The sequence below is a fragment of the Anas platyrhynchos genome, chromosome 3 (assembly GCF_047663525.1).
Source record: "Anas platyrhynchos isolate ZD024472 breed Pekin duck chromosome 3, IASCAAS_PekinDuck_T2T, whole genome shotgun sequence".
Taxonomy (NCBI): domain Eukaryota; kingdom Metazoa; phylum Chordata; class Aves; order Anseriformes; family Anatidae; genus Anas; species Anas platyrhynchos.
The window spans coordinates 64,986,531-65,005,468 of NC_092589.1; the positions used below are offsets into that span (position 1 = coordinate 64,986,531).

The 18,938-nt window shown below is 39.7% G+C and overlaps 1 protein-coding gene across 1 annotated transcript; it reads left to right on the top strand.

Moving 5' to 3' along the window:
* The first annotated feature begins 2,718 nt into the window (after positions 1 to 2,718).
* On the top strand, positions 2,719 to 18,708 carry KIAA0408 (KIAA0408 ortholog). Its single transcript, XM_027454576.3, has 6 exons — positions 2,719 to 4,007; positions 8,094 to 8,291; positions 10,572 to 10,913; positions 11,260 to 11,339; positions 12,473 to 13,832; positions 15,776 to 18,708. The coding sequence occupies exons 2-6, from the start codon at positions 8,157 to 8,159 to the stop codon at positions 15,947 to 15,949; spliced, it is 2,091 nt and encodes a 696-aa protein (XP_027310377.3). The 5' UTR covers positions 2,719 to 4,007; positions 8,094 to 8,156; the 3' UTR covers positions 15,950 to 18,708.
* Positions 18,709 to 18,938: the final 230 nt, after the last annotated feature.

The window sequence follows — 18,938 nt, forward strand, 5'->3', positions numbered from 1 at the left end:
TATAAATATTTTCTTTATTCTTACTGAAGAATTCCCATGATACTAGAAAGATCGTCTTCTCCAGGATCAGTGATATTTCTTTCAACCAAAAATATCTGTGCCTGAAGCTCCAGTTAGAGAGAGAATAAGTGTCTGCTGACACATGTCACCAGTGCTTCAGAATCAAAACCAGAAGAGAGCAGGTGCTATAGTGCAGAAATATGCCTGGCAGTCGGAAAAAAAGAAAATTGCCAAAAACATGGCTGTCTAAATATGTGTTATAAAAAGAGATGAACTGCACATGAACTTTGGGTGTTGTTTACAAAAACAAGCAGAGCTTTAGGATATTAGATGTCTTTCCCCTTAATCACCCCAGAATTTGATAGGTGAGTAGGAGACTTCTAAAGGCATCAGTATCAGGGGCCCAGCTCTCATTGGCTTACATTTCTGTCTCTGATTTAATGCCGAGGGAAGTGATATTCAAACCCAACTTTTGCCATTACACATGCGGTTGCCTATGGGGAAAATTACAGTGGCTCTATTTAAAGTAAACATCTAAAGTATCTGCCACCGATTTCCAATGTACCCTTGGAGAACTGGCATGACATAACACTTTGTTGGCTCTGTTTCTCCGTTAAGACAGATGCGAATGCAGAAGCGCACAATGGTTAGAGGAGGCAGAATTTGTGCTGCTTTCTGCCCGTTTCCTGAGATATATCCACAGCTGAGATGTATTTGCCAAAATTATTGAGGTGTAAATTGTAATGTTCCAGGGATCTGGTGTAGTGATTGGGTTGACTGCAGTGACAGCAGTGCTGTTCTTCCCTTCTCTTACCCACTTGATGCTGACAGAACAACATGGGTGCGCTGTCACCAAGCTAGTACTAAAGGTGCTATGAAATGGTCTTGGGCAGACTGTTATCCACAGCACACACTACCCGAGTATGTAATCAAATTATAGCCCATGCTGAAACTTGCACTCCTTTGTCTTCAGCCTTGTACAATGAAGAGAAATTTAGCAGAGGAGCTGATTAAAATGCCCTTGCACTTGTTCTGTTGAAGTGCTAACTTCTAACACAAGCTGAGCTGATATCAGGCATGGGCAAAGTGCACTTTGCCTATGGAAAGCATGTGTCAGAATTAATCAACCTACAATTTCCTTCCTGCTTATTTTGCCTGTACCAGAGCCCAGAAAGCCACATTTGCCACTTTTTCTGGTGATATTGAAGGATGGACAGTTTGTGTTGGATGACTTTTCCCCCAGAGCAAAAGCCATTACTACTACACTGCTACACTTAGGGTTGTGAGGAGCACTGAGCCCAGGTTTTAATAGCTCACTTTTTTTTTTTTTTTTTTTTTATCCCAACTTTGCTCTTCTTTTCCTATATTAGAAGTTTAACATGGCCATTTGACCCATGCACAGAAACATTTAGTTTTCCCTAGCCAGCCTCGAGCTGTTTCTGAACTGTCCTTCCAGCGTGATGTGTAGGTCAGGAAATTTTCTTTCTCCAAATGTCATCCTGCAAAATAGTGTGAGTGAAATAGAGTTTGTGGCCATCCAGGACAGCAGTAATGCCTGGCTTCCATGGAGGTTTAACTTCAGGGAGCCCAGGATATGAGGGAGCAGAGCTCCTTCATGGTCCTCATGAATGAAGTCCTCCCTCTCCTTAGTGAAAGCCAAGCACCTACACCTTCATGCAGATCCCCCCATCTCAGCAAAGGTTGGATGTGAAGCTGCAGTGTTGTCACCTGGAGAGCCCCACTCAACTGAGCGGGGTCCAGCTCTACATGAGCCTCTCGGTCTCACACATTTCTAATTCCTCTCACTGTCAAAAATGCAGGATTTTGCCTGAGTGAAAACTCGAGGCTGTGATTTAGTCCATTGTTTCCTTTGCTTTTGCTGTGCTGTGTTTCTAGGACTTGTCATAGCAAGATAAGGGACGTTGAGTTAGCAATATTAAATACACAAGGATAATAGCCAATACTGATGGGAAACGTGTAAGAAAGAAAAGAAAAAAAAAAAAAAAGGAAAAAAATATTGCTTCATATTGTCTCCATTTGCAGGGGTGCAGCTGTGCTGGCTGCAGGGAGGAGCAGCACTGTGGCACCCAGCCTCCAGCTGCGTGCTCCGTTCTGCCCCCAGGCATTCGGCGTTGCTGCCAGCCATGGCAGCTGGCCTGCTTGGAAGTAACCTCCCCAAACAAGTCACACTTTTGCTTTATGAACGGGAGAACTGCAATTCCTCAGCAGTTGGAGGCTGAGGATTTTCTTCAGGAACATTCAGTCTCATACTTGGGGATCTTTGGTTTTAGATTGTCTGTAAAATTTTCACAAATGGCCCAAGTCCCATTATTTATGTTACATGGGGACAGAATAAGCACCCAAGTAATGTGTTTGCTGAGACTTACAGCTAGACCATATAAGGAGACAAAATGTGTTTTCACTGAAACCTGCTTTGGTATTTACTCTAAAATGCACCCAGAGCTAAAATCTGTATGTTGTGTGTAGATTTTATCACACGTGCATCTTACTGTCCTGAGGAGGAGGGTGCTGACTAAGCAAGGAGGTGAGAATCATATCATGTCCTCTGTCTCCCAGATCCTCCTGTCATCAGCTGCCCTGCCCACAAAAATATACATCACCCCTGCTTGGTGCATTTGAAGACAAACATCTGATGGGTCAATTTGCCCAGAGTTTTATGCTCCCTTAGTCAGGTACGTGGTGGCACCTCTCAGGGCCCACATGGGAACAAATGGTCCCTGAAATATGAGTTTTCTGGCTGTGGCTGTTCCCAATCACTGCCCACAGACACGAGTACCTGGTGTGTCAGCAGTACGTGTGCACAGCCCTGCCTGGGGTCTCCCTGGCTGTGCTGCAGGAGAGCAGTGTGACACACACATCGTGTGGCACAGCCTCGCTACCTGCACGAGGTGTGGTGGTTAGCAGAGATGCAAGGAGGCAGCCAGAGCTCCTCGTGCTCAGAGTGGCTTCAGGGTCTCCTGAAAACTCTCACTTGCTAGGTCATTTCTGTCACACTCCCCTTCCCCTTCCCATGTCCCTTCCTGTGCTGACGATTGCTGTGGGCACTCCCAGTGCTTTACGTCCAGACTGAGGTGCTTTTGGACCTTCCTTGCTAGCCTTATGCCAGGGATGAATTTCCCTGTGCAAAGGAGATTCCGTTGGCTTTCAAGCACTTTGCTGAAACAAAAAGTATCCTAACAGACCAGGGAATCTGATCCAGAAAGCTTATAAAGTAGCAGGAATATTTGGGCATATCCCAAAGAAACCATTGTCACCATTCCCAGAATGCGGGACAGTAGGATTACACAATGCCCAGTAATTCTGCACTTTGTAAGTGATAGTATATGAACGCAGAAAAAGATTTTAGGGAGGAGTCTTGCTTTTAGCTCTTTAAGATAGCTATTAGCCAACTAAACTGCTTCTTTAAACAAACTCCCTTTACAAAGCATTTTATGAGGGTCAAGTTGCAAAGCTCAAAATGATTGCACTAAAAAATATAACCCTGGAAACTGGGTCTGGGAGACAGAAGAATCTTCCTTCACAACATGGACGCTAATAAAAGAAACCTAAAATTGCCTATTGTCATAGCTGTAATGTTAGCACTGGCTGCTTTGGCAAGCTTTAAAGACTGGACTGCACTATAAAACCTAAAAATGTCCTGGACTTGGAGTTGTTTACACAAAATATGAAGAGATATAAAGTTACAGAGCTGGGGGTTGGAAGAGATGGCTTTAAAGCCATCCTCCGTGCGCTGACGTCACGTGGAAGCCAGCTGCTGAGATGATGCTGAGCGGAACTGTTTTTCAGTTTGCAAAAGTTGTGGAGTTATTCAAAGAGAGTTGCAAATGCTGCCCCAAGTGAAAGGTTGTGCTTTGCTTAGCTTTCTCGTTTCTTTTCAAGATCAAGATCTGCAGAACTGGATCTCAGCTAGCTACGTGCTTCATTGCTTTCACTGCTGTTTAGAAATGGACTGAAAAACTTCTGAAGGATTTCTTATTCCATGAAAGGTATGGTTATGGTTTATTTGAAATCAGTAGGTTTGAACGGCTTTGAACAGTTAATATAATTTTAAAAAATGCAAATTGCTAATGTAACAAACAGTTATTTAAACGTCTCCCTGATGTTACTATTTATGTGTTATATGGTGTTTTATGTATGGTGCACGTGTTTTTTGTTCTTAGATAAAGACTCGGCATTAGTTTAGTCGGTTTCTTTAGTGCAAACACAGATATTTCAACAGAACAGGGATGACAGGTATCATATGAGCACTGGAGTTTCTGTTTCCTTCTTTCTCTTTTTCTCACTTTCCCTGTTTTCTTATTTTCTCTCTCCTCCTTCCTTCCCCCTCCCCTTACCCCTTTCTCCCTCTCTCTCTTTCTCTCTTTCAAATGTTGTTTCTTTCCAAGTATAAAGTGCACAGTATCATGGCACCTGACTCGCTTTTATAATTGAACAAACAAATTACTTTATAGTTTCTTTAGTCATCCAAAATATCAAAATATAGTACCTTGTAGGAAATATCTTTTTTTTTTTTTTTTTTTTTTTTGTGTGTGTAAAATCAGTGGAAGTTTTGTATATCTAAATGGTCATGCACATCCAGTCTAATTAATAAAAATAACGTCTCCTCAGCTGATGTCACTGCAGATTATTTTAAGAAGTTAGTAAAATTTGATTTCAAACTGTTGTGCATCTTTAAATGGTAGATTAAAAAGACACATATATAGACACAGATAGTAACAGTAATGCCAAATAATAACTTAAAACTTTTTTTTTTGTTTGTTTGAAAGGAGGGAGGGCTAAAGGAAAAGTTAAGAGAAAACACAGATGATGCAGACAAAATTGATTATTTGTTTGGTGCTGATTGCTGCAATGAGCTTCTGACCTTGTCTAGGACATGCAGAATGTGCCAATACTGCAACAGCACAGATACTGCTCTAATCCACACAGCAGATGAAAAACTGTAATTTTTCATCCCTTTATGTTGCTTAAGCCATATGCAATATCCCTCGGGACATCTGGGTACACTATACAGAGAGAGGGTATACTACCTGAAATACACATGGGTTTCTATTGCTAGTAGGGAGTAAAACAAACAAACAAACAAACAAAAACACAATAAAGACCAAGAAAAAAAAAAAAAAAAAAAAAAAAAAAAAACAGGAATAGAGCCACAGAAACAGGAGTTAAAACTCTCAGAGGAAATTACAATCGCAGTACAATAGCAGTTTTCTTCTCAGAGTTTATGTCAAGAGGATATCAGAGAAACATAAGCAATACAAGGTTTTTGTGGATCTTAGAGCTACAAGTAACTATCTGTAACTTTTGTTACTAGCCTCTTCACCTCTTCCAAGACTTGATTGCATTTTGATCATCTCAGGTTCTTTTTATAATTACAGTCTCATATGAAACAGCTTGTAAATTGTTAAGATGAATGCAAACATAACAAAAGTAGTTCCCAGCACAAAGAAACCACCAGGGGCTTTTTTGATGATATATGCATGCTTGAAAGTGGTACATATATTTTCTTATATATATATATATATATATTATGTATAGTCTTGTGTTTCTTACTACTAATATGCTGCCAATTGAAGCATGGCCATTGCTACTTACAGTACACTGACAAAATCACCACTTCTGCAAGTTATAGACAGATTCTTTCTGCCTCTAGTTCATGACTTTACAGTGCTTGCACATTTCTGTTTCTTCCTGACACATATTTAACGGACTCCAGCGGAGCAGAGTAAGTAGAGAGGTGACTTTTGTTTATTTCTCTGAGGTGTCTTGAGAAATAAAGTCATAAATGTAGCAAATAAATAAATGAATAAAATCTACTAAAAATTATGACCTTTGAAGTAATGAAGTGAGGAAGTATTGAAACACTTGTAAAGTTATTTAGCAATAAGTGCTTAGATTGCAACAGATCTTAAGTTTTTTTTGTAAGTTGTTTTAAGATTATTTTTTTGTTGCTTTGTTATTGTAAGATTTTTTTTTGTAAGTTGTTTTTGGTCAACACTTAGTGAAGTTTGGCACAAAGCTTTGGCCTGGAGAGCTGCAGTCTCTATAGCCTGGCCACTTTCCCTAAGGAGCCACAACCAAGCCAGTGCTTGACCTCTTTCATGATGAGAATGCTGTGTTGTCTTTGAGCAGCTCTTAATTTCAGGAAGTTTTATGTGTTTGTAAAACTGTCCCACACATTTTTAGGCAGGTGGAAGAAGAAGGGCCTGAAAGCTGTTCATAAATAGTTGAGGGACAGATTGCCATTTCAGAGCTCCTAGGCAGGGGTGGGCCAAAGACTGAAAGAGTAAGCTCCGGTACCAGGTTATGTGCTGGCATGGTTACACTGCTATGAAACAGGCTAGCAGAGATGTTTGGACAATAGCTAGCTTACTCTCTCAGTCCTCAGTCCCAACCTGTTTGAGGATTAATGGTTCTATAACCCCGGGGTTAGGTTTGGGCCCAAGATGGCCTGGTCTGGTGGAAGATGCTGTAGGAGGCCTTCCTGTGACACAAACACATGGGGCTCAGTGGAGCTCTCTGCTCACTTGCTAATGAAAGAAGCTGACTCCAAGTTTGGCATCAGCTTACCAGTCAGTTGAAATAATGCAGACACTGGTAAGCACTGATTATATAGTAGCCACAGCTGAATCAACAAGACTTGCCCAATAAAATACGGGATGAAGAAGAACTGTGTGAAGCTCGAGGGTGAATTTTCACTACATCAAAGAAAATGTGGGTGGTAAAATGGGCTGTTCCTGTGAGCTGAGAGTCACTGACTGTCAGTCAGGGAAATGAACAAATTCCAGTAACATAAACTGGGGCTTACCTCTAGTTAACTCTCTGATAAGCCATTTGCCTGCCTGTACACTTCGTTTCTGGCGGGAGACCAAGGCAATGCACAGGCATTTTGTGATTAGAAGTCACAAAAAATTCCAGGTCCACCTAAATAACACAACAGCATGCCTTGAGAGCCAAAGTTAACAACTGAAGCATCAACGTGCATGTACCAGCCATTACACCACAGAATTCATTGTAACCGAATGAATGAGCATTACTTCTTACTTTGGCCTAGCTGGCATAGTAAGTGTGCTGACAGTAGTGGAGTTTCTACTGTAAGCCTAACAAAGCACAAGGAATATCAGGCCCAGAAAATCTGTAACTGTTTTGGTCCAATGTCAAATGAGAAGATCCAAAATATTTCCTTTAAAATATGTGTTTGGTAGTTCTATTAATATTTTTTCATTCACACATACAAGGAAACCAAAGAGTTCTGAAGAGGATTGAGAAACTGAAGCACAAATGAGTGAAATATTCTGAGCAAGGTTTTGAAATAAATTTGAGTTAGTGCTCTCAGAGAACAATTTCCAGTTTTCTTTGTGCTAGTCCTAAAACTAACATTTATAGATGTAGATTTGTGAATCCAAAATACGTGAAATCTTTATAGATTAATGCTTTATGCCATGTGTGTTTGTTACCTGCTACTTGCTTTTCTCTTGACTTTTTCTTTCTAAAGCATTCATATAGCCATGAGAACTTTCTTCTCATGTCTTGTTTACAGCCTTAACTGCTAAAAGAATGTCATAGTCTTTTCCATGCTAAATGCGTGTGTGAAAGGAGTGTGACAGCAAACATGATACCTTCACACCTGCAGTTGTCTTTTGAACAAATGTAAATATAGCTTTCACCCTCAAGGACAGACCTCACAGGATCCCAAGGTCCTGAAGTGCCATTCAGTATCACATAAACTCAAATTTCTTTGAAAGCATGTTTATAGTGAGTAGTAACATCAAAGATGTGAATTGGCCATGGTACACAGCCTGTTGTGGCAGACACTGGTGAATCCTGTGATGCTGGCTGTGCATCCCTCCTCTTCTCAGACTGGGCCCGTCTACCCCTAGGTTAGTGTCCTGTAATGCTGTTTTTCATCTTCCAGTCATACTGCATATATATATCATGCAATCTTGTACTGCTCTCTCCTGCAAGCTCATTTCCATTAATTATTTGGTTGTGGTATTTTCGCTCTTTTTTTTTTTTTTTTTTTTTCTGGAAGCTAGATTCAAAGACAAATAAGACTTATTCTGATAAACTTGCAGGAAACATTCAGGGAAGAAAGAAAAAAGCAGAGCTATCTTGTTGCTGTTACACAGACTGTAACCATGGACCTGCGTAAACAACTGGAGAATACAGAGAGGAACTGGAATAAGGAGAAGATGGAGCTGCTGGAGAGATTTGACAATGAAAGGAAAGAATGGGAATGTCAATGGAAGGTCATGCAGAAGAAAATTGAAGAGGTACTTCTAAACAAAACTCTGAACAGTGACATTTTTTCTTAAGTCTTTTCAGTGACTAGAGGTCACTTTGATTTATTTTTCTCTGAGTTATATCCTATCTCCTATCTGTCACTGGGATTTTGTTATAGCTGATGGTAGGATACAGAGCCTGGTGTTAATCAGCATTTGCCATTGTTCATTTAATATTCACAAATACGATGTAGGAGGTTAAATGTAACTGTCAAGTTTGCTGTATTGTTGGCTATATATACCGCTGCCAGTTCTTCTGGCCGTGAGCCACAGTGCTCATTTTATACATGTTCAGACACGCTGAACAGATCTGCACGTATGGGGTTTAGGAAAATGCATATTTAGTAACAAAAAAATCTAGGTATTGTAATTCTCTGGCAAAAAAAAAAAAGGGGGGGGGGGGAAGGGAGTTACATGGCACAAGTCTGTTAGAATAAATGGTAATGTTAAAAAAGTAAGCCATACATCAAACGCTGTATGATGCAGAACTTTTCTGGCTAGAACCTGCTCCATTTATGGACAGCATTTAGTAGAGAAAACAGCTACAATAAATAGTATGAAAGCCCTGACACCACTTGTGTTTACACATACTAACAAATACTCGCTCTGTGCCATTTGTAAGGCATCTCCTTCCAGAAATAGTTTAGGTAATTTTTTGTTACTCTTTTATCTCCAAATTGTCACTTCAACAGAACCCTCTGACACACTGAAATGCATAAATGGAATCTGCTTTAGCAACATACAGAGACAAGCTTTTTCATCACTGAGCTTTCCACATTTTTCATGCTAATATACGCATGGAGTAGTTTTGCTTGCTCTCTGCCAACACCTCCCTGTGGCTGAGCAGCACAGGAATGTATGGCAGAGACTGCTTACAAGGAAGTACGAGAAGGAAAACGAATTGCAGCCATATACTGCCCTCAGCATACAACATAACTCCATAATGTCAGATCTCCCATATATTACCTATAGTTTTTACAGACTTTGGTGTGACAGTCTCTGCTGCATTTTGTCCTTTGTGTTAAGACATTTCTTTGCTGTCTTACCTAATTTTACCACCAAAGTGAGGGGGCTTCAAAAGTTAGTTGTGTATATTGAAAATAAGCTTGTTAGGTTTATGAGCGGTTTTCAAATGACAGTAATGTGTTGTGAAAAGGTATTCTGATTATTAGTAGTTCTGACAATGTCAGTGAAGGCCATGTTTGTTCAATGTTTTTTATTAGCATATGGATTATAAAAGTATGACAGAGAAAAAAAGATAGAGAATGGAATGGAGCTGAAGGGAATGGATGAGGCAAATAGCTGAGTATTGCAGGACCAGACAAAACTAGAGATGATACCCCAAGTTTATTGGTATCCTAAGGTCCCTTCTTAAGCTATGTCTGTAACTAGCTACCCTTGATTTCAGTTGCCTGATGTTTCTTCACTAAAAGCCACAAGGGTGGAGAAGAGGGCAGATGCCTTTTAAATGCCATCATCTGTAGAGGGTTTTCCTCAACAAAACTTGTGCTACCTTATCAACTTGTAATTTCATTTGGTAGTTTTCTCTACCCCAGTAAATACTAACTTGGTTCATGGATTCCTCCAGGAAGACCTACGTGATTTAGGAGATGATATTGCTAAGTTACGAGGTAGTATCCTTCCTTCTTGTTGCTGTGCTGAACCCATATGTAGCCCTCATTTCCTCATTTCTAGGAAATTACAAAGTTTAGTCCTCAGGTTTCATGAGCAGCTGGGCTTTGTGAGTGAATTTGAGAGTTTGGGATGAGGTCAAGTGTCAAGTCTCTGAACATGAGAATACTTCAGATCCACAGCACTACCCATGAAATGTCCACATGTTCTTCACGTTGTCATTCTTTTTCACCATCTTTCCAAAAGCCATTGGGTTGGCCTTATACACTGTGAAAGAGCAGGCAGATGGCTGTCCAGAGGTGCTTGCTTTGTGCTTTCTTCATAAAAGCAAGTTAAGAATGAATGTTTATAAAGAGCCATGGGATACTTGGCACAAGAAGTGATACTGTAAGCAGAAGAGGTTTTTATGATGTTGCTATTTTTTCTACTTTATAATTTGTCAAAGTTCCCTGGTTTTGATGTGCTGGGTAACAGGAACTAACACCTTTTCATTTACTAATAAAGCTACTGGGTCTTAGCAGACAGTGTGAAAGAAAATAAAGGGGTGACAGCATTTGCCAAATATGCCATTCTGGACTTATCACTGAGTCATAGAGAAGAGCTCTGTGATTTAATAGAAAGTTGTATTGCTTTTTTCAGCTTTACCAGGAGGTAAAACTTAGAAGGGAGAACAACATGAACGTCCATGATAATAAGGCCATTCAGAGCAAGATGCCGCAGCTGTCCATGCATTCCCCTACTTCAGAAGAGAGTGACACAGTGGAGCTGAACTATCAACACAATGTGGTAAATGACAGGATGGAAAAAGGGAGTTTGCTCAGTAAAACAGGACCTGAAGGTAAAGAAGCCAGAGCCAAGAGCAAAAACAATATTCTGCTAATGGACAATTTGGCCTTTGAGAACCATGAGGAACCTGAAGACAGTATCAGCATCAGAACTTCCAAGAAAAATGCCAAGAATTATATTGGTGATCTCAATGTAGTAAGTAAAGTCTACCATGTTTCAATTATAAAGGTGAGGAAAATACTGAGAGCTTTGGCCTGCCAGGGTTAACCTGAAGAACTGATCTTCCGTATTTTATTTTTGCAGACATTTTATTTCCTCTACTTCCTCCTCAGTTTGCCATTGTTGTGTGTCTTACCACTGTTTAAATGTGCTAACAGCATGCACTTTACATCAGTTCCTAACTGGGGGGCATTTTAATATCTTTCGCTTTGCTAATTCCCTTTGCTGTGAGTCTTAAATTCAAATCACCACAAGTTTCAAAATAATTCCGGAGATACCATTTAAAGGCTTATATTAAAAGACTATTCTTATATTTACAAAGGCTCTTAAAGAACTTGCCAGAGTTAGTGAAGAATTATGCAGCTATCAAGAGGAAATTCGAAAGAAGTCTAACCACAGAAGGTAAAAACATACTTGGACTCTTTATCTTAGAGGAAGAAAATTAATAATGAAGTTGTGTTCCTGTTCACTTTGAAGGGAGGTTTGCTCTTGAATTTATTAGCAGTTGAGCAGTTTCTATCCTCTCAGTCTCTCAGTGCATAAAACTTTCAAATTAAATTTGCTGAAATATAATAAAAGGCCATGTTTTACTAGAAGAATTTAGTTTATCTGTAGATCCTACAAAACGAGATAAGTACTTGTATGAGATGACATTGTACGTGTTTTTCTAATGGATTTATAGAGGTTTGGGAAAGTGAACAGATATTTCTCTTTGCCCTGGTGCTGTTTCCATGCGATTCTGTACAATGTTGTATGGGTATGGTTGGGAGGTTTCTTAAACCCAGATTTAGCCTTAAATATTGGAGATATGTCAGGGAATTATAATCCAAGACTGCGAAGAAAGCAAGAGAAGGAAGAACGATCATACATTTGTATGAATGGAAAGATAGTAAACCACACCCTGAAAAGTACAGTAAATGAATATTCCATCATCTGTTAAAAATTCAATGCTCATGGTCTCTTTTAGCAAGCTAAACACCAGACTTTCTCTTGAGTAGTGCATAAATGCTCAGAAGGTAAGACTGTACCCATGATCTGACATGGTGTGACACATCATGAAAGAGATGGAGATGGGCTATGTCTAATCTATGACTAATCTATGACTGCTGAGCTCCCTAGGAAACCTGCACATGGCAAGCTCACATGCACCCAAAGATGAGAGGGACTCCTTACACTCCCCTATGCAACCATACAGTCAATGTGCTGCCTGTCACTAAGTTTTTATTGCCACTATCCTTGCTATAGGACAGTTAAGGAAACAACTAGTCATCTGACTATCTACCACTAAAAACTCTGAAAAATAATTTTAGTGTCAAGAGAAAGGAACACAAAATTCCCTGGGTTGAGCTTTCTTCAAATTCTTCATGTATTTTTCAAATATGTTGTATGTATCAGCTGCAGCAAAACCACTCCCAAATCCTTTTAAGTAGCCAGCATTAAAACACCTGCTCTCAGAAAGAATGGATCCATGCTGAGGTCCCCTGGGGGAAAACCCTTATTGCTCATCCCTAAAATACCTCTTCTTTTATGTCCAGAATGAAGTCACTTCCTTTCCTGGGGGAATTTGAAGAAACCCAAAACACAGTTATTCTGCCTGAGATGAACCATGTGGCCAGCAGTGAATCACAGACTTCAGCTGCTTTTGAAACAGAGGAGCATAATAATAGGAAGAATCTGATGAGCTCCAGCAAGGGTTTGAAGGACATGTCCTATGGTGGTCTTATTGGTGACGGAGGAGCAGACTTCAGACCTTGGCAAAAGAAAGAAGCTCCACCAGTTCCTCCACGGAGCACTTCTCGACACCTAGCAAATTCACTTTCTGCAGTAGTACAGCTTTCTGAAGCACCCATGAGAGATCCGGGCATCAAAAGCACTTGCAAAGTTCAGGACTGTAGGAGTGGAAGGAAACTGATGAATCCATTGCCTATAAATCAAAATGAAACCGCAGTGACAAATGAAGGGCAGACTGTGAAAGGTCCTGTGGTGGTAACTGCTGCAATACCTGTAACCAAAAATGAGTGCAATGTACCAACAAGTTTCTGCCACAACACGTGGGCATATGATGCTGGCAAAGACAGTAAAAGTGAGTCCTCCCCACTGTCATCCCAGAAAAGTTGCTCAGATGGAAACATGGCCCAAAGCAACAAGATGCACCAGAAACAAAATCCCAAGTCTCATAGCAGTCTTTTTTACAGTAATGACTTTTATGCCCCTGCTACCCTGCACAGTGATCTTTTGGGAGACTGTAGGTATACTTTGGGAAAGACCCCAAGAAACGAAACTTTAGCAGCAAAGATTGATGAGTTTAACCGGACTGTATTCCACACAGATAAACGTAGCAATGTTTTGCAAGAAAACATGGTGATTCGAACAGCATCAGAAGATCACAAACCCTGCAGCCCACCTTGTGACTCTGCTATTAGCAGGACAGAAACTGTAGATACATCTTGTGTTTCAAATCCTGAATTGTCTGCACAAAAGGAAAAAGAAACCAGCAACCCCAGCAAAGCTGTCAGATCAGCAGGGCAACAAAAGCAAGTAAATGGACTTCCAAGTACTAGCAGTTATAGACACATGCTTCATGAGCATGACTGGAGACCAAGTAATTTATCCGGTCGCCCGCGTTCAGCTGACTCAAGGTCAAACTATGGTGTTGTTGAAAAGCTTTTGAAAAACTATGAAAAATCCACAGTGACTTCTCCATGTAATGAAAAACACTGCAAAGATAAGTGGACACGGGCAAACACTGAATCTACCGATGGGGGTTGTGAGATGTTGAGTCAGTATTTAGAAATGCTTCAGATTGAGCAAGGAAAGCAAGAATTTCCGAGGAATTCAGCCAGGCATATTGGGCAGCAACTCAAGCAAGGAAAGGAGAGACAGAAGTTACCAGAGGTAAGGTTCATAAGAATGGCAAGAGCAAAATAGTTCAGTTTCGTACCGAGCTTCAGATTCTAATGTGAGGCAAGCTAACCTGACAGTGTAAATAATTACATAAAAATAGATTATTTAGGCCAGGATCTGGATGAATGAGGAGGATTTTCATTGAAGATAATAAAGTTTTAGGCAGAAGCATGTAAGTAAGCATGACCAGTGAAGATGTGTGCCAGATTCTCCTCTCTGCTGCTGCTGCGTAAAACTAGATTTTAACTGCAGTACAGTTATTCAAGGACTGAACTAATGAAAATTGCAATCAGATTTTAACTCACTCCCCTCTTCCTTTAGCTGGCTAGATATTTCATAAGACTTTCCAAAAGTCTTAAGCACACTGTCATGTCAAAATCCTAGAGGAGACATGATTCTTCAGTCCTGGGTGCTGCTTGTTTCAGGATTTTCTTGGAACTGCCTTTGAAAATGGGTGCTGTAGCTTCCTTAAAGCTTCCAGTATTAAAGTGACCTCCTCTTACTCATGTCTCAGTTCCAGGCTTGTCCTATATATTCAAGAATAGGCTCACAGGAACAGAAGAGTATGGCATAACTAATTAATTTATATTTGGCAGAAATGTATTTGCAAAAGTTTAGAAGTATTGCCTTTGCCAACATTCTTTCTTAATGAGAAAAGAAACAGATGTGTTTGTGTTGTTTTGTGTTTTTTTTTTTCAAATATACTATAAGTTACAGGTTTTATGAAAGGCCACAAAGAAAGAAAAATCAGTTTTTCTGAAGAGCTCCTTGGCCAAAGAACACAAATAGACATGCCCCTTAGCATCTCAGAAAAGAGAAGGCAAATGTGTTCAGAGCTGAGAAACTTAAATGGGTTTAGACTGTCAGCTGGTATGCCTTAAACTGTCACAGATTCACAGACTTCAGTGGAGCCATGTGAATTTAAACAGCTGAGAATCTGACCATATAGATTTTCTACTGCTTGTCTTTATGTCAGCCTCTTGCAGCATCTTGTTTAGCAGAAACACCTTTGCTACAGCATAGAGGAAAACCTCTGATTTCTTTTTTATCCAGTGAGAGTTTGATAGGAAAATGAAATTTCATCAATAAGTATGTAGGGAAGAAATAATGATCAGATAATGGCTGAATTTATGTTGATATCAGCCAAGAATAACTTTAGTAAGCCAATTGGATCATTTTATCCACTCACTTTACGTTGCTCACACTTTATATGGCTGTTTACGTTGTATAAAGTGTGGGATACTGCCTGATTAGGGGGTACCATTCTAAGTCCAGCAGCATTCATGTCACAGAGGTGTAAGGAACTACACGTGGCATGAGGCACGGAGGAATTTGGTTTATTTTCATTATTTCAGATTTACATCACTGTAGTTAATATCAAAGTCTGTTGTTTTTCTGGTGTATATAAGGCTCTGCGTGCAGACATGACACTGCATTAATAAATAAGCATTCTGAATTATTTACCAAGAGTAAACAGCTTCATGCTGTGCTAATGGAAAAAGAGTTCTCAGCAAGATGTGACTGCTGAAAAAGGATTTATCAGAAAGTGCTTGAAAGTCCATAGACCACACTCCAGTAATGTAAGATGGCATTCTGACTTCTCTGTGTAGAACAGTATACAGAGTTCATTCACAAATCTTCCAAAAAGGAAAATAAATAAACAGGGAATGTTCAGTTCTGTCTTGCATTAACATTTTGTCCCTTTCCTTGCATCTGACACTTGTCTCCACATTTTTTAAACTGCCATTGATGCAAGAAGCCCTATACATAGAAGTAGCTGTTCTTTTCCATTCTGTTCATTGCTGCGTTCCTTTAATAGCTTCAGACCACCTGCTCTGCGGTCATCCTAAATGTCTTCCTACATTCCTATTGCATTCCACAAAAGACTTTTGTTCCCTAACGTGTTAAAGCAAGGAGCTGCCTTTGTGTTCCAGATATCTGTGCCAGCTAAATGTTCAAGTGGGAAGGGTTTCTCCCGACCAGCCCGACCAGCAAATCGACGTTTACCTTCCAGATGGGCATCGAGATCACCGTCAGCACCGCCTGCTATGAGAAGGACGTCATACAACTGCTCTGTCTCCTTTCGTTCAGAGACTTCAGTAGTCTGAACCCAGAGATGGGTTGGGTGGTGTTGCGAAAGCTCTGCACCTCATTGTAACTGTGTTTGACATGTTACAGTGACCAGTTCTACCCTATCCTATCTTGTCCAAGAATGACCCCATCACATGCCGGACAAAACATTTCGAATCTTAGGTCGTCATCATGGTCTTCAGTGTTTTTATTAAGATGGAACAACTATATCCCTGGTTTTCTCCTTTTTTTTTTCTTTTTTTTTTTTTAGTACTAGCTCACAAAGAGTTTATTTGGAGTGGCATCTTCCTTAATTTGCCAATCAGTTTTGAGTTGGAACAATGTATAGTGCTGTATATTCTGACTCTTCTGCAAACAGCAGAACGTAAAGCTGTATGCATGATCATGTGTTTGTAGGTGCATGTGTTGGACTAGGAAGTATACAGGTCTGTATTTAGAAGAGAAAAACTGTGCTAGTGTTGACATTGAAACTACAACCTATATGCCGACATATATATATATATACTTTGTGTTATTTTAAAAAGTTTGAAATATACAGTCCTGATGACATTTATATTTTGTATATCTTTTACATAGGTTCACAGGTGTAGTATTTAATGTACAAAAACTAAATATGCATTTTTGTGACTGATTGCAGCGATAATGCCTTGCACAATATGTATCTGAAGCAGACTAGCTCGACTGATTTGTCAGTCATGCTTCATGGCATCCTCGTTCAGTTTCCTAACCCTTATGATACTAGGTCAAAATACCCAGACATATTTTTTCTGAATTAAAATATTATATGATTTGTAATACATTAACCTTTTTCAGCACCAGAGACATTCCTGAAATGACCGAATCCCTTTAAAAAGCTTAAATGCACCATTATATATATAGCATACAGTAAACACTTCGGTAGTTTCAACTAGCGTAACATACAATTTATGAAGGGAAGATAAGGGTTGTATATGCTCAATTCTGTGAAACTTATTTTTCCTTCTAGCGCTATACTTTGAGGTTTGGCAAAGTCAGAGAACAATGGACTTGTTTACTCTCAGTCAAGGCAGGAGAACAAGGACCGTTGTTGTTCCCAGTGCTGCAGGCACACTCCTTTTTTACTCTCCTCCTAGACTAGAGTGCCTGAGCCACTTGCTAATGTACCGCTCCCTGACTGACTCGTGGCAGTCAGTTACGAAGTTTACGTGCACTCTGGCAACAAGCTGCATCTAGTACGGAAATACTGCATCAAGATATCATCACAGTGGTGCCAGAAATCCCAGGCAAATGGCATTGGAAGTGTGTTTTTGCTATCACCTGACTCAGCATTATGGGCCATTGCGATGATGTGTACAGAGCCTGGCTTGTTCCTCCCCACAGTGTGAAAGAAACACAGATACTACCCAGACTCTTGCTGAAAAGACGGTGTCCCTCATCCTGGAATTTTTGCACCCTTTTCAAAGCTGTTGCTGGATGCGTAGTGTGGTAAAGATGATATATGTCGCCTTTAAACAACATGTCTAGGTTAAAAGGAGTAAAGAGGTGCTTCAACATCAGCCTAATCTTGTCTTGCAACTTTTCTTCTTCTCCTGGAGAAACACAGTGTGTTCAAAGGAATTTCAGAAATCATCCCAGGATCCATTAATGTGCACATTTCATATGTGAATGTAAAAAGGATTTCAGAGAGGGTATAGGCTTTTGTCCTAGTGAATTGTTTGTGTGGCAATATAGGGAAAATTAGTTGTGCTTAATTTGATAGTGATATATTGTCTTACTCCAATCATGATAAGAATCCACACCTTTTTGCTTCCTTTTAGGGCCTTATTCTTCTTTCCTCTGCATGACTATAGTTTTGCAGAGAGAGAAAGCAGAAGACAGCTTGTTCTGAGCAATATACCCTCCAAGGTAGTATCAATAACTTTTTGGGCAAGCCAGTGTTGGATTGAGCAAGTATTAGAGCCATAAATCCAACCTTAGCCACGCTGTCATGGCTGCCTGATTGGCAAAAGCATGCTCAGAATAATTTGCCCAGTCTTAACTTCCTGGTACTTTCTATGTGTGAGTGGCAGGAAACCCCATAACAATTTATGAAGGCTTCAAACGGATCTACAATTCATCAAAATTCACTTGAACATTATTGCAAAGTAATTACTGGAAATTGTATAAGGACAGAGAATCTTGAAGAAAATATACAATTTGGACAGAGGCAAAAATCCGTGTGCTCAAGTGAAAAATCAAGAGTATTATAAATGTTCTTGTTTGACCTAATTTAGAGATTGCACTCCATTAGCTTCCTTAGAACTAGAAAAATTACAAATGATTTATAGTGAATTGGGAACATTGCTTAAAAGTTTATCTAACTGTGGAAACTGGCAAACTGAAATGCCTTGCAAATTGACCTTTTAAATGCCTAAGTAGCTGAGCAGCTTTAAATGCCTAAAGCTGAGGAAAGGGTTATGTGAGAGAACTGTAAAATTATGGTTCTTAATTTCAGAGTGCTGACTGCAATCAAACTTCCTTCAGTTACCTTTATGGTAATGTTAAGCAGTTTTGTTCTGAAAAATGGTGGTGCACTTTTGTTTGACGAATGTAACTATGAAAGAGTTTCCCTTAATTAATCAGTGAAGGTGTTTCTTTAGCTCACTTAATTTTATTTATTTATTTTTTGGTTGCTTTGGACATATATCACATTGTTGAATAACAGAGAAAGGATCAAATACTTACAACATTCCCTGATGTATGTAAGTTTAATGAACAGAAGGTTTTTGAAATAAAGAATAAGTCCATTTTGTCAAGATTTTCTGTGTCCATCTAATTATAGACATGATTCTGATGCCTGAAATTATCAAAACTGGTGATTTAGGTCTGTAGGTGGCTAGATGAATATACCAATTTTAGAAACTTGCTGCTGAAGCTATTTAAATATCCTTTTCAGTCATACCCATGACAGGGCCAGTGCAGTGCACTGCTGTGAGTTTTTTAGTTCCCAGAACTGTGATTACTGAACCATAGTACTGGCTTCATTGC